Source organism: Pelodiscus sinensis, chromosome 19, assembly GCF_049634645.1.
Source record: "Pelodiscus sinensis isolate JC-2024 chromosome 19, ASM4963464v1, whole genome shotgun sequence".
Classification (NCBI taxonomy): Eukaryota; Metazoa; Chordata; order Testudines; family Trionychidae; genus Pelodiscus; species Pelodiscus sinensis.
Window position 1 is genome coordinate 24,429,559 of NC_134729.1, and position 21,849 is coordinate 24,451,407.

The 21,849-nt window shown below is 40.3% G+C and overlaps 1 protein-coding gene across 4 annotated transcripts in view; it reads right to left on the bottom strand.

The window, feature by feature from the left end:
• Positions 1 to 4,840: 4,840 nt before the first annotated feature.
• LOC102462048 (scaffold attachment factor B2) overlaps positions 4,841 to 21,849 on the bottom strand; it is a 28,125-nt gene continuing 11,116 nt past the window's right edge. For all 4 annotated transcript variants that reach the window (XM_075903087.1, XM_075903086.1, XM_075903085.1 and 1 more), the window contains 13 exons: positions 21,391 to 21,491; positions 18,901 to 19,050; positions 18,693 to 18,793; positions 14,825 to 14,970; positions 13,631 to 13,722; positions 12,969 to 13,105; positions 10,355 to 10,648; positions 9,156 to 9,293; positions 8,177 to 8,216; positions 7,174 to 7,295; positions 5,672 to 5,784; positions 5,434 to 5,500; positions 4,841 to 5,187 (listed from right to left, as the gene is read on the bottom strand). In XM_075903087.1, the coding sequence (XP_075759202.1) occupies positions 5,061 to 5,187; positions 5,434 to 5,500; positions 5,672 to 5,784; positions 7,174 to 7,295; positions 8,177 to 8,216; positions 9,156 to 9,293; positions 10,355 to 10,648; positions 12,969 to 13,105; positions 13,631 to 13,722; positions 14,825 to 14,970; positions 18,693 to 18,793; positions 18,901 to 19,050; positions 21,391 to 21,491 (1,628 nt within the window). In that variant the 3' untranslated portion in view covers positions 4,841 to 5,060. The remainder of the gene's footprint in view (positions 5,188 to 5,433; positions 5,501 to 5,671; positions 5,785 to 7,173; positions 7,296 to 8,176; positions 8,217 to 9,155; positions 9,294 to 10,354; positions 10,649 to 12,968; positions 13,106 to 13,630; positions 13,723 to 14,824; positions 14,971 to 18,692; positions 18,794 to 18,900; positions 19,051 to 21,390; positions 21,492 to 21,849) is intronic.

Below are 21,849 nucleotides of genomic sequence, written 5' to 3' on the forward strand. Positions count from 1 at the left end.
AAGTGATGGGCTAAATTCCCTGCACTGTATAGTATCTCCTGCTAAAATAAATCATGCCAGACACTCCAGCAGTGAAAAGAACAGGGTTGCACAACCACCTATAGGCAGGGCTGACCACTGGAGGCTGCCTAACCAGAGTATCACACTCCCTAGGGGAACTAGAGTTAAATCACAAGGGAGGATGGTGATGGAAACCCCACCTGTCCTTGCCATAAAGGCATGTCCCCTCTACTTGGGATATAAGCAGCATCTCTGACACAGCGGATGGAACCAGCTCAGTGATAAGGACACACAAAGTCCTGGACCCACAAGCTGATGACTGAGTCACTCCCAGCAGTCCTTCCCTCTCTCTGTACGGCATGGCTTGTTCTATTCATCAGGAGTATTGATGTGGGGGGGGGGGGAGGGATTCGCTTTCCTGTGATGCATCAGATGTTGGCACTTACAGACAAGTTACCCAACCAGGTGGGCATCTCAGAAGATAAGTACGTGGGATTAACCACATCATGCCTTTTGAAACATCATCAGGAAGGCTTAAAGCCACAGGATCTCAGGGCCCTATTCAGAGGTACAGCGAGATTTCTGCTTGCTCACCAGATAAATCCCATTAGCTTCAGCCCAGGAGCATATAGGAAAAGGTCTGAACCAGATGTAGTGAGAGAGGTTTAGCAGGAAGAAGCCTAAGAATAAGCCAAGCCTAGATTTTATGTTTAGAGGAAATTACAGTTTTATGCTTTTGTTGTTTTTAATAGAACATTAGAGGTGGCAGAACTCAACCAATCAGAGTTTGGTGTTGGGATGTGTGAGCATGAATGAGAGAACTGATTATGAGAGGCACCATCTAAAACTAGGTATTCTTATATTGGGGAAACTGTCTTTATCTCCCTCTAATAGCTAGTACAGTTTAAATATTTATGATTGCTGCTGCCCCCATTAACCCACAGTATCTTTTAGTCTGTGCAATAAGGCTCAGACTGCTTTGAAGGTCTTAAGTTCAAATCTGTTTACTCCACTGGGGTTAAAGACTCATGCTATTTTGGAAGCAGGTTTGAATACCCAGCTACTAGAGGCCTAATTTTCGAGTGTGTAGTACACTGTGGCCTGAGTTTCTAACCAGTTCAGCACCTTTGAAAGCCAGACCTTAGCAGTGTTCACACAGTCAAACAGTCCTTAAGTGGCTGGGATTTGCTATGCCAGGAAAAACAAACCAAACCGTGAATGAAGGAATCATACAATAAAAGGCTATGGCTACACTGTAGCCTTCTTCTGGAAAAGCTTATGCAAATGAAGCATGGAGTGGAATATTGCCGTGCTTCATTTGCATAATTAAATTAGCAGCCACTTTTGCACAAGGGGCTATGTAGATGGCTCCTTTTTGCGTAAAACCCCCCTCTTGTGCAAGAGCCGTTCTTCCTGAAAAAGTGAGGAAGAACATCTCTTGCGCAAGAAGGGGTTTTGCACAAAAAGGTGCCATCTACACGGGTTTTTGCGCAAAAGCCTCTTGTGCAAAAGCAGCTGCTAATTATGCAAATGAAGTACTACGATATTCCATGCCATGCTTCATTTGCATAAACTTTTTCGGAAGAAGGCTACAATGTAGCCGTAGCCAAAGCTCTCCAATGCCACTGACTGCAAGCCAGGGAGGCTATATGTTTGCAAACGAAAACCCCATTTACTGAGTCCAGGTCACAGCAGGATGTAGCCCATCCATCCAAAACTCTAGGGCTACGTCTACACTGCTGGCTTCTTGCACAAGAATTTTGCACAAGAGCTGTGCTTTTGTGCAAGTGTCCATGGCTGTGTGGACGCTCTTGCACAAGAAAGCTCTGATGGCCATTTTAGCCATAGGGGTTTCTTGTGCAAGAGCTCTTGCGTAGTGGGAAAGAAACCCCTGTTGCCCATCCACACCTGCCTCTTTGTGCAAAAAGACTTATTCCTCATAGAAAGAAGAATAACTCTAGCACAAAAAGCCCTGTGTTCTTACAATTCACTGTACTTTTTCTTGCACAAGAACGCACTTGTAGTGTGGACGCACAGCAAGTTTTTGCATAAAACTGGCTGTTTTTACACACACAAAAGCAGTGTAGACGTAGACTAGAAGCATGGAAATAAGGGGAAAGATTTATGCATTCCTTTCCACCTTCAACACTGTGGTGAACTCATTGGTGAAATGTGGTGAAAGGCTCCCTAAGCCTTTCATTTCCAACAGATACTCAAAAAGCACTTCAACCTAGTAGAGGTGGTGTAACATGATTCACTGGCTGAAGTTGAAAATAGACAAATTGAGAGTGGAAATAAGGCATACATTTTAAATGGCAAGAGTAATTCATCACAAACAATTCACTAATTGTGGTCGACTCTCCATTTTTAAATCAAGATTGAATGTTTTTCTAAAAGATACTCTGAACCATTTTAAGGTGTGTTATACAGGTCAAAATAGATGATCACAAAGCTATCTTCTGGCCTCAGAATATATGAATGGTTCTATACTCCCTCCTACCTCCACCCCCTTTAGATACCAAAGTCTGAGTTGCTTAAACAGTTTCAAATCTATTCCCCCTGCATTCTTTTCAGCATTGCTAAAATTGTATATAGCCACATCTGTAAACTGATGTTTTTTAAATTTCTAAGTAAATTACATTATACCCACACTTACAGATCTGTTGTGCCAACTAGCTGAAGAAATCAATGGAGCCCTATATGGGATGAAATTGGATCACAGAGTTTAGAAAGATCTAACGACAGAGCAGGTATGTTAGGGAAGGGAAGGAAAGGGAAGGGAACCCCCCCTCCGGATTCATCAGTGAAAAATCAGTCTTCAAAATGGGGGTGATCAGTGGGTACACATTCAACCCCACCATTCAGCACCATCTGGAAACCCACTGCACTTCATTTATAAATGGAGCCACTTAACAGTGGGAGAAAGGTGGTTGTAGCATGTTATATGATTAATGCTTTCAGTTTGACTGGGTGAATTTAGTTTTTTTTCCCCCCCCAGCTACATCAGAAACCTAAGAGCTAATCTTTTCTCCGTACTCTCGGTATCTAATTCACTCTACAAACTAATTTTGGGTAGATTTATAGAAGATTTTTCCCATTTAGATCTTCTCTGCTAACAGTGAAAAGGGCTAACGATAGTTAAGCTCTCCCTTCACCATGTGTCTTTACAAATTAGCAATATGCTCTGATCTTGCAACTAGCACTGCACAAGGTGCTCCTTGCACTCTCCGAGAACCCCATTGACTTCAAGGCGTGTTCAGGTGCCCACCTGTGCAGAACCAATTGTAGGAACAAGGCCTGGTTTTAACAATACATTCTTTCTTGCGCTCTGAACATCTATCTGTAGTCACGACTGCCATTCACTAGGGAAAAATCACAAGAGGAGCATGTCAATGGCCCTTTTCAATAGAGCCACTCATTTCTGCTTTTAATGAACTTGGTTTCCAGACCACGGAGAACTTGCTCAGCTATAAAGACTGGCTACTTCCTTTTCCTTCAAGGAAACTGAAAAGGGTTTTGCGGTGTTTGACTATGAGGAAATACTGGTAGACCGCTTATAACTCCTGCTAACTCAGTCATCCCGCAGGAGTGTCTCAATCCTAGCAAAATACACCAATTTTAAGGCTAGTGAGGCCTATGATCTATTCTGACCTATATAACACAAGCATGTTAGAGCAAAAGGCTTCAGAAATTAGAGCATGAGCTATGGCTCTAGCTTTTGTTTTTACTTGTAAGCACTTGGTGTTTTCCTCCTGCAGACACCTCGCATCAAAATAACAAGTTCCCTGCAGAACACATCAGCCTCCGATGTCAGTGATGACATGCCTGTTTATGGGAGTTTGGCCATTAGCATCGCCTCATCAGATCTCACTGCTGAGCAGGAGACCTGTTCAGTATTTGTCTGAGACACATCCAATAAAACCCAAAGGCAGATATTCAATCTGCAGAAGTCTCCAGGCCTCAATGCCTGACAGATATGCGCCACTCCCAAAAGCTATGAGGGGGGCTGTGTATATGTAGTCAATACAGCCGTCAGCATAGGAACAAAGGCCTGTGGTTAGATATAGGGATGTTAAATATTGGTTAAATGAACAGTCAATTAACCTCATGAATTCTTATTGGTTACTCGACTATTCTATAGTACCCAGTGCACTCCAGCCCCACTCCTGAGAAACCCCCTGCCACGCAGCACTGCTGCCTCTGTATCATATCTGAAGGCCAGATGAAAAAAAAAATCCAGGAAGCTGAAATATATGGCAGGGACATTGTAAAGTACATTACATATTATTGGTAATAAAGGTTGTCTGTCAACTTTTAAGTTCAAAAAATATGAACAGGAACATAACACCAAGTATACATGTTGTGTCCAAATATATTTACAACTGATTTAGACCAACTGACATTAACTGAGATTTTACAATGTATTCATCGGGGGCCATAAAAGATAGATATTGCCAAATTACCTGTGGGGCCGTATTAAACTGGAACACAGGCCGCAATTGGCCCGCGGGCCGGACTTTGGACATGCCTGAACTACACTATTACATCCCTAGCTAGACAGCATGGTGTATTATCCTTCAAATTAAATAAAACAGGTGCCCTGCCTGCTTGTGGTTAAAGATGTCAGGGATTTTAAGAGCAGGAGTTATTCTTTACTTCAGTTAACGAAACTATACTGTTCACTGTGTACCAGTACACAGCTCTCTCAGGTACACACAATGTACAATTTCCTTTTGCTTTCAGAGAAATGGTTACTTCACAGTGGAGGTTTAAGGAAATTTGCATTTTTTATATTTCTCTTGTAATACAGAATGGTTGAAGACCATGAAAACAAAGAGCATTAGCTGTAAACTAATTTTATTTATGAAAAATGGAATGTTTCATTAACAGAAACTTAAGTGGTGTTTGAACAAGAACACATTTATTACAAAAAACAAACGAGTTCACATAGTTTAGAGTTACAATATGGCAGCAGATTTTTAATTACATAAACTCAAGGTGACCCTGGGTAATAGAATTCACCACTGTCACCATCTTGCATTCAGGAAAAGCTAAAATTTTTAGTAGCGGCGAGTGAAGCGAGGATCATTAGGTCTGTTTGTTCTGTCCTGGTCAGCAAAAGCTCCTTGCACTCCACTAGCCTGTATCACCTGGCTCTGGTTTCCACTTTGCACAAAGCCTCCACGCCTACGAACAAAGTCAAAAACTTTTTAAAATGTGTTTTAATCTTCATTGCAATTCTGAATTTGTAATATTGCTGTGATTCTGTAGTATTTACATTCTTAAAATTATTTTGTTCTTGAAACAAAATGCAACAAATAGAAACATGGAAACATTACTCAATTGATACAATTATGGCATGCATGCACACATGCAATTTAGAGAGAGGAAATAAAGGAAAGGGACCACAAATCTTTGATAAAGCTTTTTTACCCTGATATTCCTCCTCGATTTATCACATGGCCTGGTCCTGACTGACCAGGGATACCTCTATCACCACCTACAATTAAGGGAAAAGCATTTAAATATCCATACTTTTTAAAAAGCAACACCTTATTCCCAGAATTTTGCTTGCTTTCTTTGTAATGATTTTAAAGCTCAGCATGAATTTTAGCTAGCGCTGAAGTCCAACACCATGGAAAAAACACACATTGTTAAGCAGCAAGTGTACCTTGCCATCTCTCATGATCCCGTCCCATCAGTCCTCCATCCACACTGCCCTGCCATGAACGATCTTGATGCCCTTCTATCTTTCGACTATGATCTCTCCAGTCACGTCCATCTCTTTAAAAAAAATAAATAAATAAATTTGTAGGTGTGTCCTAAAGGTGACCAAAATAGAATACCCCATACACAAACTTATTAAAATCATTTACCAACCTATATCTACGCAAATTCTACATTTACAGTGGATAAAACAGAATGAGGAACTTGCTGAACAATCTTCATAACACAATAGGATTTTTTGTAATTACAATTTTTGTAATTGTTCTACAATCAGTTAATACCACTAACTATAGCACTCAATTCTTAATGACACAGAAGTACTAATAACATCACTTCAGCCAAGAGTAGCTGCATATCCACTATATATTCTAGAGAGCTTGTGCATGTATCTGTTCAAGAACTCCTCCTAAATGGAAAGAGGTAGGCCCACCAAGTTCGGTATACAGCTTCCTCTTATCATAATTTAAAGCAAGGTAAAGATCTGATTGTGCCAGGAAAATGGGATTGTTTCTCATAAAACCACAGAAGTGAGTCAGAATCACCAGGCGGGTGAAAGGGACTCGCTGGAGAGCCACACACACAAACGCCTGGACTGCCCTCAGCCCTGAGTCTCCTACCTCCTGGATACTCTCGAAGCCCAGCCCCGATTCATACAGGAACATGTTGCTAGCTGTTCCCCTTTGTCAGGAAGTGAGGAGAAAATGCAGATTCTGCTACATTCCTCAATCTGGCTGGGAAGTGCAGAGGGCAGATGAACCTAGACCTGCCCCAGATGGGGGACATGCACCCCTGCCACAGCTGTGCCTGCTGGAACACCAGCGGCTTGAGCAAGATGCTTCTCACCTGGTCCTAAGCAGCTGCGGTAAAGAGAGGGCTTGGGGTAGTCCTCTCTCTCCCGGGCAGCCTGAATACTGAACCCCTCAGCCTTTTCCAAAAAACAAAAACTGAGTTAGGTAAATCTTCTGGTTTTGCATTCAGAACAAAATAATGAAAAATCTGAATAGGTGGTATAAAAAAAATCTGGGATTTCAGATCAGTTCCATGTCCAGGTTTTCCACCAAGCTTCTAGCTTGCTTTCTATTTATACAACCTCAAATCCAGAACACCAGCCCTAAATTAGTCCTTTTTCAGGGAATTTCTGGAGCATGAGTAAAAAAACTGGATCTTATCTCTAGAAGAGAGAGTTTTCTCTCACAAGAAAACCACAATTACACTGTCAGAACAGCTTGCACAGCAGAGCTCTAGTCTCTTAATACCCAGAAGAACTGTGTGTAAAGTTCACTGCACATCCAGGAGAGAACAGACCTGTGATGAAACTATCTGGAGAGAGGATTTATACTTGTAAAACTGACTCCCACTGTGACCCTTCAGAAAGCTAATTTGAAGTTTCAAAGAGCACAATCACTGAGCACTGGTGAATGACTGTCCTCATTTACACATACTAACCGAGACTGTGGAGGTATCCCTCTCCCTTCGCTGATTCTTCTGTCAGACCCATAGCCACTCCAACTGTCCCGCGAGTCCCGCGAGTGACGTTCTGGTCCTCCATGGCGCTCGTCTGGATAATGCTGAAAAGAAAAACACATAGTAATGCTGTAATCTGACTCACAAATAGGTAAAGACTGGTCAACAGAATTTAGCCAGTGCCACAAACTAGAGTCAATAGAACAAGCATTTTTTACAGCACGATTCCATACAGTCTATCTACTACTGTGTACTCCTGTGAGCTCCTGGAACAGTATTTTTTCCTTCAAATAACCTTCAAACTCTTCACTGGTTCCCACCACTGTTCTAAGATTATTCTGTGTATTAATATTTCCGAGGAATGCAAATTTATTCCAATTCCTTTAATGATTTGCCTTTGCTTCAGTTCTCTCCCTCAGATTCAAATAACTTTGCGTGAACTATTCTTAGTTCAACTCTTCCACTATAGTGAAGTTTCAACAGAATTCTTAGATTTCCAACTTACCAATCCATCTTCTTCCTCCCCACTCTTTTTAAAAAAGATGAGATTTGTGGCATGGATATATTTGCCCCTCTGTATTATGTATATTTTTCATTTTCCACAGACCATTTTCCTATATTGCACACAATGAGTTCTTTGCTATTCGTGGACTAGGTGTCAGAATAATTACCATAACCATGTTACAATTACCAATAATGCATCTGACACCGATGACTAGAACATATCCCCTTTCACCAATTAGTCCCAACTTCAACTTAAATCATTTATACATGTGCTTTTTCCTAATTTAGGAAAACTACCATAGTTAACAACTGATTTATGCATTGCACATTCAGTGTTGGAAACTGGCTGTTTAATAAACAGCTGTTACATTTCATGCCAGTGGAAGCTGCATTTAAGCTCATCACCTGCTGCTTAAATGAATCCTGGGATTGTGCCAAATGAAAGGAATTTGCACATTTTTATGAAGTAAACTTAACCCACCTGTCCATCTCGATCTGCCACTGCTCTTGAAACTTCTCTTCTGGGGAGGAAGAAAAAGAGCAATTCAGTAACAATGGATATATCTTCAAGTTAAATTATACTAGGGTTACCAATTAATCTGCAATAACATTTGGAATTTGTCACACTGAAGTATGAAAGTAGTCATACTTATTTTATTAGAAATATATTAGGAATTGAGAAACTGGTTTACCAAAGCAAACACATAACCAGGGCACTAAAATTACATGTGTCAATGCAACACAAGTGGCAATATCACTTAAGTCTGCCAAAGCGTCTGAGCAACAGTTCTGTATCAGATCTGATAGGAAAGAAGCGTTGGGACCAACAAGGATATAAAAACATGAAGAGCTGAAGAAATCACAGTGGCACAGATCCCATCAAAAACTCCTTCGTCAATTGCAGTTTTTAAAAAACCCTAACAGGAATATCTGGAGAACAACATTTTTACACTCCCCTTCCCCCCACACCCACTTTTTTTTTTTTTTTTTTTTTTTAAAGGTGGGAGGAAGAGGTATACAAGTATTAGAGAGCCAATAAGGAGCCTGGCTCATGCTCTACCCTTCTATCGTTGACTTCAACAGTTTAAAAAAGAAAGCAGTGCCATTACTCTTGTGCCAAGAAGCTAGGATTTAGTTGTGATAATCCTGTACAGATGTTTTCTGGATTTCCACACACATTTTGTGAGATAGTACAGAAAATGGCTTTGTAGTGCTTATTCCCATGCCTTACACAAAGGTTCACTATGCTTTTCAAATCCACACTGGAAAACAATTTTTTCTGAAGTCTGACAATATTTGCAGAAGTAACATACACAAGTTTGTAGATACACATATAGCCATAAGAACACGCAAGTTCTAATGCTTACTGTTTTTGTACTATTTTATGAGAAAATAGCTAAAATATTTAATATCTTATCAGGTTTACTAATACAGGAGAGGAAAAAACCCACATTACTAACCTATCCACAGCATGATCTTGGTAGCGGCTACGATCCCTATGGTCATAATCATGGAAGCGGTCTTGGCGGCTGAAATCAGAACGGTATCTGTCATCCATCGCCATGCGCTTTGCCTCTGGCCAATAGGAGTCATCTCGTCTGTAAGAAAATGCATGTTTAATACAATTTGAAGCTATAATTTTTCCTTCTTGCTCTTTCTAAACCAGCTATCACTTAAATGTGGGTTAAGCTGAACATTCAACAGATTATTAAAATCCCTGAAATGCCAAACTGACTTCTCATTAGTTCCATCAATACTACACACATCTTAATCTCAGCATATGATGAAATGAGAGTAGAATGACTATTTAATCTTTCTGACATTTGTGTTTTATGATTCAGGTCCATAGTTACTACACTTCTTCACAATTTCCCTTGAGAGTCTAGTTTCTGTAGGAGTTAAAGGAATAACTAAGTGCTGTCATGTAATATTATGTACCTCATACCATAACTTCCAATTGGTTATTTTTTCATTTTTCCAGTAAAACTGGACTCAAAAGTAGGTGAACAAAGGGCAAAATTCACCCCTGGTATAGCCTCCCAGGAACACTTCACCAGAATTAAGACCAAGGCTGAGTTCGTCCCCAAATGACTAGATTTCAGGTATATCGTAAAAATCAGCTTTCAGAACACTTGAAATATGGGCAAAAGTATTTAAAAAACAATTTCCTCTGGTTCTTACCTAGAAAAGAGCGGCTTTAACGCCAATGGAGAAGATTCTCTCACCATTCTACAGGTTGAAGTAGATAAAAATGTGCATCACAGAATGGGGAGAAAGTTCCTTTTCCTCAAAAATCAGATGTAATTTTAATTTGTGTAGCTGCATTTAACACCCCATAGTAACAGATGCCTTAGAGAAGCATTAAATACATAATTGACTATGGCTGTTTGACTGCATTTTGTTTTATAATCTACTTTGAATGTGCATTTACTGCTTTTTGAGTTTATTAATACACATCTGGTATGTTTTGCTGATTGATGTTTTACATAAGCACAAATTAACCAGAATAAACAACCAAGCTACGAACAGTGGTGGTGCTCAGAAGTTTAACGTCTGTTCTAATAAAAGAATTTTCGCATAAAAAAAGTCTCTGATTATAGCAGGAATTTTAGGGCTGTAAACAAACACTACAATTTGGAATCTCAATGCAATCACTTACCTTCCATCAGTGTCGTATGGTCTTCTAATTGCTGATCGCCGTTCTTGCTCATAGCGCAGTTGTTCTTGCTGACGACGGAGCTCTTCTCTTTCTCGCTGTATGCGATCCTGTTCCCTCCTTCTTTCTTGTTCTATGTGCATCCGCTCTCTCTCCAGCCTCTCCCTCTCCAAACGCTCTCTCTCAAGCCGCTGTCTTTGAAATTCAAGTCGGTCACGCTCTCTCTGAAGCCTCTGTCTTTCATCCCGTTCATGAATGGCTTGAAGACGCTGCTCTCGCTCTCGCCGTTCTCTCTCTCTGAAATAGGGAAGTAGAGGTTTGTAATTTTAAAGGAGTACACCACATCTTGAAGTTAAATATTTTTTTTAAAGCTTCCCAGAACTGCTTCCACAACTAGCTCAATTTATTTCCTAAGCAAAAATCATGGACACTTACACACTTCTGGAAGAAAAGGTAGCAGGCATACAACACTCTGATAGAAGGAAAAGAGTAATTTTACTCTCCCTTCAAGATGAAAGTTCAATACAAAGATAAAACAAAGGTATTTTAGAAAAACTAAATGCAAAATTTCAGATTACCTGAGTATTACTTAATAACAAATAGATTCTACTTATGGGTCAAAAGATTTACTGCAGAATCCATTTATTGCTCATGAAATAAATAGCACTAGGAAAAAATATAGACCCAGAATAATGGAGAAAAATACAGGAGCCTAAATTTTGAAGTTGAATATAACAATGCATGAAGTGATAGCTCTAATATTAAGCTGTCATTTTCATAATAGACTGTGTCATCACACAATAATGATCTCTTGCTACTACATAAAATGCTGAGATTTTTCAAAGCAGGATAAATGACCCTGGGACAAGTTCTATGGCAATTTGTTCCTTGAATAGCAATAGGGATAAAAAGTGATTTTAACCAGAAAGGGAATTCATTTAATTTCTCCCTATTATACCAAATGATTCTCAGTGGTGCATTAGGGACAGTTCACTGCATCTACTGTATATTTGAGTGAGTTTGTTTGTTCAAGAACTCTCCCTAAATGTTAAGAGTTGGGGCCATGAAACTGGGTATTCAGCTAACTCTTACCATACTTAAAGCAACATATGGGTTTGGTTGTGCCAGGAAAATGGGATTGCTTCTCATAAAACAATACAGAAAAGAGGCAATCAATAGGCAGATTTGTCTGCCCCTTCCCCCACGTCTCCAAATCTGGGACTGCCCTAGCCCCAAGCCTCCCACCCCCTAGACACCCTTTAGGGAGGACAGGTGAGGGGCCTTGAAGCTCCCCGCCCCCAATTCATAGGAGAACACTGCTGGCCAGTCCCCTTCATCAAGGAGCAAGACGAAATTGCACAATTTTCTGCATTCCTCACTCTGACTGGGGAGTGCAGGGGGCTGACGAATCTGGACCTGCCCGAGATTTGGGGGGCGGGGGGGAAGGGGGGAATATGCACCCCTCCCCCGGCTGTGCCTGCTGAGACTGCAGCGGCCATGGAGAGGCCTCTCACCTGGCCCCAAACTGCTGAGGTGAGATCCTTTCTCCCCACAATAGCCTGCATACTGAAACCCTTATCTTCAGCCCCAACCTTCTTTTTATTTTCCAAAAAATAAAAATTAATTGAGCTAAGGACCCAAGCGAAGCCAGGTAAATCTTCTAGTTCTAAAAATTGAATACGCAATATAGTAGCCTCTACACTCAATTAAATAGTTAAACTGTACACTAAACCACTATGAACCACAAACCCATAAGGAGTCATTGTTTCTACAGACAATCTGTGATCAGAACAAGGAGCCAAATCTGAATTGCTTGAATTAATACTTAAATCAGTTTTAGTGACACATTTTACTCCTGAGGGAATGCACCTCTGAGCATGTGCAGAAACATGTCCCTTGAAGATTCTCTTTGCTTCCCAAAGAAAAGAAGCTAAGAGAAGCTGCACAAATGCTCACTCATCCCTCCACATCTGTTCAGGCATTCTGGAGAGAGATAAGCTATTAGGAGGGAAGGGGAGACAGGGAGATGGAGTTCTCCCTTTGCCTCCTCTTCATGGAACAGCTGGGGCTGGGTCATATCAATTCCCAAAAATCTCCCTTGGCTGCAGAACGCTCTGCACTGTGGGGAAGAGGGAGTCTAGGCACATGAGGTGAGGCTCGATGGGGTGGGGATTCCAGGTGCAGGAGACAGAGAAGGGGTCCTGAATGTTCAGTAGTCAGACAGGCAGAGTAGTTCCCTATGCAATGACTCTTCCCCCCACTTCCTGGCCCAAATGCTCCTCAGCCATATGGCCAGTTGGGGGGGAGGAGGGAGAGAATCACTGTATGGAAAGCTTAGTGAGGAATCCAGGCACTGGGGGGATATGGATGCATGCGGGTTAATTGAGCTGTTCTGGGTACAGGGAGAATGGGACTCTGCAGGGGACTCCAGGTGAGGTGGTTAGGGTTTAGCAGGGGAGCAGGAGTACGTGGGGCTCAGCGCAGGATCTAGATGCTAGGGGAATGGGGCTTGGTGAGTGTGTGTGTGTGGGGGGGGGGGGTCAGGGTGCAGTTTGTTGGAGCTCAGTAGGATAGGGAGGGCTCCCGATATTCAGGGTAGTGAAGACACTGAGCTCACCGGCGTCTCTCCGTTTCTCTGATTTCTCGTTCTCTCTGTCTCTGTCGCTCACGCTCTCGCTGTTCTTTGATTTTATCAAATGACAAAATATCTTGTTTCTCCTTGCTCTCTGACTTGCGATCCTGGCTCTTAGTACTCTGTGTTTAATCAAAGTAATACATGAACCAGAATATCAGTGTTTGGATTACATTTCCAGAGACCAGATAAGATAAATGCCCACAAAGACAACCACTATTATCCCCCCTTTCTTACCAGAGGGACAAATTAATTGTTGGCCCTTTGCAGGTGAACTAGATGGAAGAGAGCCATAGGAACTACCAATAATTTAGCTGCAATTTGGGGGGAGTAGGTCTGCTAGTTGGCATTGTCTCTGAAGCAACCCAAACCATACCATTTTAATGGTGTAGTGACGGACACTGCTCCCCACACTAAACGTCTAGGGCAGCAGGATGCCTTGTTTACACTAAATATGTACAACTGTCTGTAGCAGTAGGGAAGAAAGCTGTAGTATAAACAAGGCAAAAGCATTTACAGTTACAGTGTCAAATATCCTGGTTTACAAAGAACCACCACAGTTTTCAAAGTGCAAGTCAAATACTTTGCTGAGCTACAGGTTGGTTTAAATATTTTCAGAGATTTTTTTTAATTGAAATTGTACTTACTCTCTCTTTTGATGTAGTAGAGGTTTTCACACTAATAACTGGCTCTCCTTTAGATTTATCCATTATTACTGTTCTTTCAATTCCTCGACTTCCTAAATGAACCGAAAAAGACAAAAATTATTAAACTGTGCCAAGGACAACTTAGTACATCTTGGGGTCCTTATAAATATTACAAATGCAAAACTATGTTCATAGGGTTTTCTGAAGTGAGAAGCAAGAGGTTAACTTTCTTTAGTATAATATTTATATAAAGAAAATGGAGTATTAATAAAATTAGCACTTCAGAAAGCTTACTTTTGTTAACTTTGAGAAAAAATAGTAATGGAATATTACAGTAAGACTTCTGATGTTATCTGAAGAGGACAAGGATTTAAAACTGTGTATTTAAGTCCACTCAAGCCTCAAAATTCAGTTTTTTTCACACAATGTAAGTCACAAAACTAAGTTTCTCATTCAAAAGACACTCCATAAACTGCACCAGATTCTATACATATCAGTGAAACTAAACTAAAATTGCTTTCTGCTTATAACCAGAGGCAAGATTTTCACAGATCATAAAAAAAGATGAGGAAAAAAACCATACATTTTCATTTTCTTCACAAATTTTGTAGTTTTATAAATCTAAACCCTAAACCAAATTGCTACTCTGTGGAGAGTCTGACAAATAGCATGATGCTGTCTGAATTAGCTTAAACCATTCATCTTAATGGAGCATTAAATCTGTTGCTGAATATAATATTCTACATTGTAATAACTTCAGTAGAATTAATAAAGACTTCTTTAAACTAGCTGGGTCTTTTGCATTTTATACTACATGTGAGTTTTCTTACAATATACAAGTATAATAAATAAATCCTTTAAAAAAACCCTAAAGCATTTATCTACAGTAATCAAATTGCAAGTATTTTGAAGGACACTACACGTTTGCCACAAATATTTAGATTACAAGTTTAAATTACAAAGAGTCAGCAGTTCTCAAACATTTCCCTATTTGTACTCTTTTTAACACACAGGGTTTTGAGTACTCTGAAGACTTCTCCAGCACAGAGGAGAAAGAATTCTCCATGTTTTATCACTTTCCCTACACATTTCACTGGATATGGCATAATAATTTAATCTATGTTTTTTCACTTAGCTGTCCATATGAACCACATATGCAATATAGTTCTCTGCTTAAACAGCAGTTACTGTTACCTGATTTGCTAGTCCTAGAGCGACTGGAGGATGTAGTTCTCTGTTCATCTTTCTCTTTTCCTTCTTTTTCATCTTTTCCATCTCTCTCCGTTTTCTTAGTATCATCCTTTTTATCTGTCTTCTCATCCTTTTTAATACTGACAGACCTATAAATAAATTGAACTTTAATAGTACAGTATATAGGAACACAGTTATCTACACAAATCCACTTCCTGTGGATTTCTACACAAGCCATAAGAGCTATCCAAACACTGAAATTTTTTGCAGCATACAATTGCACATTTTCTGTCATTTAGCTCACTGAATATGAAAGCTAGAAAGAGCAAAGGAAATAAGAATGATAGGTGATTCTTTTTGAATGAATCTTTTCCAGATTGTTGTTAATTCCATTGCTACAACTCATACTTAGCCATTTAAAAAACAGACATCCATACAGATTGAAGTAGAATAGGATAGAAGGTTTTGCACACATTTTCTAACATAGAACACAGCTCAAGAAAGAGTCAGATAAGTAATAAGGATTTTGACAAGTAAATTAAATATAAAGTGTAGCACCTAAGAATACTGTGAACGGGAATGCCCTCAAATAATCATGCCCCTTGGAAAATAAATATTAGCAGACATCTCATGACCCATTCCAGCAGCCTTTTTTTAGAAACTGGGATTAATCTTTCAATGAAGCTGCCTAAATACAGGAAGATTTGAACATTTAAAGAGCTGACCCAGTTCCATTAAGATTATAGGAAGACATTTTAATACCTCATTTGAGGACAAAAATACATTAAACCATGATAATTATGTTATCTATTCTAGTTTACATAAAAATGAACTCTATCTGGAGATACTACCAGTATAGGGCCCAAAACAATATGGTTACAAATAACTAGACTAAGCTAATATGAAAGAAAAACTACATTAGACAGTCTTTACTGCCATTGAGGATCCTTGGTCACCTTATCAGTCTCATGCACTCAGCATACAAACCCAGCACCTTCTTACAACATCCCAGAACACTACTTATCTCTATCTAGTATCCCTGATGGCCTGAATGATTTTGAAATGAAACAATCATTGTGATAATTGTGCAGTGTAGATGTAGCTTATTTCAGAATAAGTTTTCTGAAAGAAATACTCCAAAATAGCTTATTTTGAAATAGCACATCTACACTCCAAGAATGCCTGGACATTAATCTGAGACAGGCTCCCCTAATGTGGATGTGCTATCTTGATTTAGAGCCCCAGGAAGCACTGGAGAGTAATTACTTTGACTGGCCTGGGGAAGGAGCTATTTCCAAATAGCAGCAGCGGAGGCGTTAGTCATCATGGAATGAGGTTTACAAATACTGAAATCAGTCACATTCCACAAGTTCAGAAATTATCAAAGGCCTAAGAAAGGAAACGATCAGGAATTAGGGATGTTAAAATTAAATTAATCAACTAATAGAATAGTCAATGGAATTTCCATCGACTATTCAATTAGTAGATAAGGGAATGCTTCTACTTGGAAATATAGCAAGAGTCTACCCAGCTGTTGCTACATTTCCAAGCGGAAGTGCCACATGCAACCCCTGCAGGGACTCTTGTACATTTCAACGGTGGAACAATGCTGCTGCACCCCTGCTCCCTCCCACAGAACTGGAGCTGGGGGAAACTAGCTTTTCTGATAGAGGCAACTAGTATGTGGACTATCCAATAAGCTTTTGCTTATCAGATAGTCCATTGACTATTCTTGAAAGTAGGAATAAGAGATCCTCCAGAAAAGAGCTTATTTTCCGGAGGATCGCATCCAGACAGGCGCTTTTCTCCGGCTTATCTACAAGCCGGAAAAAAGCGGCAGCCATGTTAATGCAAATGCCGCGGGGGATATTTAAATCCCCCGCGGATTTGCCTATTCCAAAGTGCTACACTTGCATCCCTATTACGGAATAGGGGCCAATGTAGACACAGCCTTAATGTCTATCCACCTCTGTCTATACCTGTTCTGTGGCTCTGCTTCCTCTATAGGGCTGTCTAGACTGCAAGCCTCTTTCGAAAGAGGCTCTTTCGAAAGTTACTTTCGAAAGAGCCTCTTTCGAAAGAGAGCGTCTAGACTGCACGCGGAACTTTCGAAAGAGCAAGCCGCTTTTTCGAAAGAAAGCACCCAGTGAGTCTGGATGTTCTCTTTCGAAGAAGCCCTATTTACATTCAAGAACGCCTTCTTTCGAAAGAAGCACTTTCGAAAGAAGGCGTTCTTCCTCATGAAATGAGGTTTACCGCCGTCGAAAGAAAAGCCGCGTTCTTTCGATTTAATTTCGAAAGAACGTGGCTGCAGTCTAGACGCAGGTGAAGTTTTTTCGGAAAAAGGCTACTTTTCCCGAAAAAACCCCTGAGTCTGGACACAGCCTAGGGGATCTAGTTAACTTAAAAAGTGAAAAAAATCTACCAGACCTATTAGCAAAACATTGAACCCATGAAAAGAGCCAGTCAACAAGTGGTAATGAAGCCATTTAACAGGCATTTGCCAACCACAAAATTTCATCAGTGTTTTGTTGAAGATTATAAAATCACATCATCTTCTCCCCTTCTACAAGTACCATTGGGCATGGGGCATCAATTTAATAATACTGCCTAGGGCCCCATAAATCCTAAGGATCTCTTTCTGCCTCAGGCTGCAGGTGAGCTTTTGTTTGTATGTGCAAAGGTTCATAAATCAGTTGTGTACACCTCAGGGAGTGCCTGTACTGAAGTAAAGCTTGAACCACTTTAAAAGAGTAAGCAAGTTGTAAGGATTTGTAAACAGAAGTATAACCTGCAACATCTAAGCAAGGCCAGATGAACTGGGATGTTAATTTAATATTTGGTGTGGTTACACAATTATTATCGGTTATAAGATTATTCGACAGTCCCAGAGTGCTCCCAGCCCCACTCCCAGGGAGGCCTCTGCCAGCCTACATTGCTGCCTCTGTATCAGAGGCAGCAGCATGGAGTGACAGGCGGGAGCTGGTCCATGAGGGGAGCAGACTGGCTCCAGCTTGGAGAAGTGGGAGAAGCAGCTCAGCTTCCCATATGTACCAGCTTGCACCTGTTCACCCTCCACACTACTGCCTCTCTATTAGAGGCAACAGCTCGGGGGAGGGGGGTGGAAAGGAAGGGGAGAGACAGCTCTGCAGGATCTGGTGCTTGTGGAGAGCTGGCTTATAATAATATAAGTTCATGGTAATTTTAATGACATTTTTATATTGGCAAAAGTCCTAGTGCTGATAGAGATGTACCAAAAAGCAAGCTTTTGCAAGTACAGTTTGTTTTATTTGAGAAACTGGTATAAGCTAAACTGGGAAAAGGACATTTCTGATAAAAGCTGCATTTACACTAGAAGGATTTAACAGCAGTTACATTAGCAAATCTTTTCCAATGTAGATTAGACATGAGACCCCTTTTCTGACATCAAAAAGATATCAGGGATGATCTTAAGACTGATTTAATGCCCCAACTTAAAAGTTAGCTGTATCATTAAGAGCAAGTTGTGTAACTAAGTCAGAAATATGTGGACCAGAATGACAAGACAGCTTTGAGGCCGTAAAAGCAAATGGAGAGTATTGAACTGAAGCAGACACACAAGTTTACATAAAGCAGAATCTATGAACTTTCAAATAAAGTAACTACTAGTTAAAAACTCTTGATATTTCCATTTCATGGACGAGGACTCCATGAAACAAGATTTACAGTGCAATAAAAATGCTTAATCTTCCTTGGTATCAATCAATACACACCTTCAATTGCAGATTGAAACATGTTTGGGTTGTTTATAAAAAAATAAACTAAATTGTTATTTTTTTGTTTGTTTTACAGTTGCATCCCACAAAAAGTTCTTTTAAAAAAAAACCTTTACTTTTCAGACTTGGAATCTGTTGAATGGTGTCTGTCTCTTTCCTTTTTCACTTCATTTTCTTTTTTATCTGAAGGTTTTTTCCCAGCTGGTTCATTTTTTGCCTGTAATTGCATGTGTCAAAAATATAAACAATTACAAATCTGAGGTCATTAATGTATACACATGAAAATTTTCATTATGATACCCATCTTGGAAAATTACCACTTACTTTTTCTACAGAGATCATTTTCCCATGTAACTCTGTTCTGTGGAGGTGACCAATACATTTGGTGGCTTCCTCAGATGTTGACATTGTAACAAAACCATAACAGCGAGCCCCAGGACTGCGAGCATTGGTCACCACTTTTGCACCAACCACCTTTAAGAAATGGTAATTTGTATTATTATTTCTGCAATATCTTCAACCATACAGTCTCTCATATTTAGACCCAGATTTTGCAATCAGAAGGGTCCACCATGATCACCTAGTCTGACCACATGCATATTGCAGGCCACAGAACCTCACCTACTCCAGTAACAAACCCTGTAACCCGGGGTAGAGAACCTAAGGCCCAGGGGCCACCTGGATCTGGTCCCCAGGGCTCAAGGTTCCCCCACAGCACTGGGGAGCCTGCGCTGGAGATCCAGCCCCACTGCCCTCCCGTGGGGTTGGAGGACACAAACATCTACTAGTCTCCCCTCCTCCGCCCCCAGGCTCTGCGGTGTGAGGGGAATGTGAGTAGTGTCTTTCTCCTGCTCAGTCAGTGGCCACATCAGTGTTTTTTTGCTTCTCACTTCTGTGCAGCCCCTGCTGATTGTTCTGTGCGTCAGCAACCCCCGACCCAAAAAAGGTTTCCCACCTCTGCCCTAACTTCTGCCCGAGTTAGTTAAATTATTTAAATTCTCAAATCGTGGATTAAAGATTTCAAGTTACAGGCTCCACCATTTACTTCACTGATACAATATACTTAGTACACAGAATAAAATGTCAATTATGCTACATGTACTAGGAACATTTGTTTTGCACTATTTCATTGAAACAAGATTTTCACTAGTTATTTGTATTATCAAAACATCTAGATGCTAAGAACCCAAGTGTGCCAGGTGCTATAGAGACATAAAAAGACAGTCCCAGCCCCAAAGAGCTTAGAGCATGTCCAAGAAACACATCTTCAATTGTCCAGATTTTGATAACATGTACATTTTAGGACAGAGGTGCACCCAATTTGGCCAGTAGTATTCTAAAAATGTTGGGCTAAGAAATATTTATCAAAGTGAAGTATAAATACTAACAATATTTCCCCACATTCCAATGAAAGTGCCATTGTTTCTGAAAAGACCAGACTTTAAAATTCTAGAGCGGTTTGTAGTACTGCTGAAAAAAGCAACCTTATGCTGGAGCTTCATCCTAGTGGCATCAAAATGAATACAAAGAATGCACTGTGCATAAAAACACTAAAATGTAGTGTGACATGATGACTGCAAAATGAACATCCTTTTTGTGGCACTGAGCAATATCAGTGCACTGCCTTAACACAACTATTAGCATGACATGGTTAATATACTTTACTTAAATAATATAAAAATTGTAAGGCATAAATCTCCACATGAACATAATAAATTTGTTTAATCTCATAACACAAGCCAACATAAAGATAACCTTTTCTGAAGAGATAAATGACACAAGTGTGAAAAATCTCAATGACTAATGCAAAAGGTAGGTCAAATAACTATGTTGCTCTGAGGTGTAAAAAATTTGCATCACTGAGAGATGTACTTAAGGCAACTTAACTTCCAGTATAGACCATGCTCGAGTCCCAGAAGAATTCTTCCATTGACCTAGTCACTGCATCTCATGGAGATGAATTAATCACTGCTGCTGGAGTCAGTATCTATACTGAAGCACTACAGCAGTAGTGTTTAAGTGTAGACACAGCTTTAGAGTTCCCCCTCATAGCAGTGGAGCCAAGAAATCCGTCAACTGACTTTTCAGAGCATCCCAGCTATTTTTTCCCTTTAAATGGGAAAAGCCATTTGGGCAGTGCCTGCTATTCCAGATTCTGCTTCCTTGCTGACATTAAAACATGTCAGGAGAAACCATGCTGTCAATGACTGTGTTTCTTATCGTGGCAACTGTGTAAGGGTCACCACCTAAGTGAATTCTCTGAGACAGCATTAATTTCCAGTAGAAGAACAAGGAAGTGAAGCAGTAACTATGATGTGGACTGTGGCAGATCTCTGGCTCCGGCCATTTCTATATTCGAACAGGCATGCCACCCTCTCATGGACATCTTCAGAGGGATCTATCATTACGACACCTTATTGTATATTTCTGAGAACATTTCAATACAGGACTGAACTCTCAGGGGAGATTTTTGAAGGCATACAAGGCAGCCAAGAGCCCATACAGAAGAACAGCCACACTGGGTCAGACAAAAGGCCATCTATCCCAGTATCCTGTTTTCCGACAATAACAAATGCCAGGTGCCCCAAATTGGCAATTCTATTTTCTAGCAGCTTAGCCTTGCAGCCACACAGACAGCTCGCTCATTTTCCTCTTAAGATTTTATACAAGTAGGCAGAACACAGATTTTATCTCAACATGCTGTTTATTACGCAAACTATAGCTAGATTTTAAGTCACCATTTTCATTTGATTAAGTTGTTTAATTAAATGCAATTTTTTAACCTTTAAAAAGCACTCTATAAAAACCACATACCTTTCCATATTTGCTGAAAAGGTTCTTCAAGTCTGTAGCTCTTGTAGACGAGGCAAGTCCACTAACCCACAAATTTCTACCATAACTGCTACTTGTACGACCTAGTTCAAAAATAAATCACTATTGTATCAGAAAAACAGCACGGTGAAAAGCAATTGTTCCAGAAATTCCATTTCTTTTAGTCGAAGACCAATCTTAAAAATGCTAAGCTTTTAAATATATGCAATTTTACTTTTGCAGTTGAAACATTTGTTTTGACATGCAGAATAACGGAAGTACAAGAAATTTTCATCCACTGAGAGCCTGTTTGTACAGGCCAAACCTCTCTCTGCCAGACCACAGCTGTTGCTGAACCAGAAAGACCCAGTGGAGGGCCAGAGGCAGGTGCCCTGCGGGGGCTGGGAACCCTGCCAGGATGGCTGCAGAGAGAACAGCAGCTGGGAGCTCTGCCATGGAATT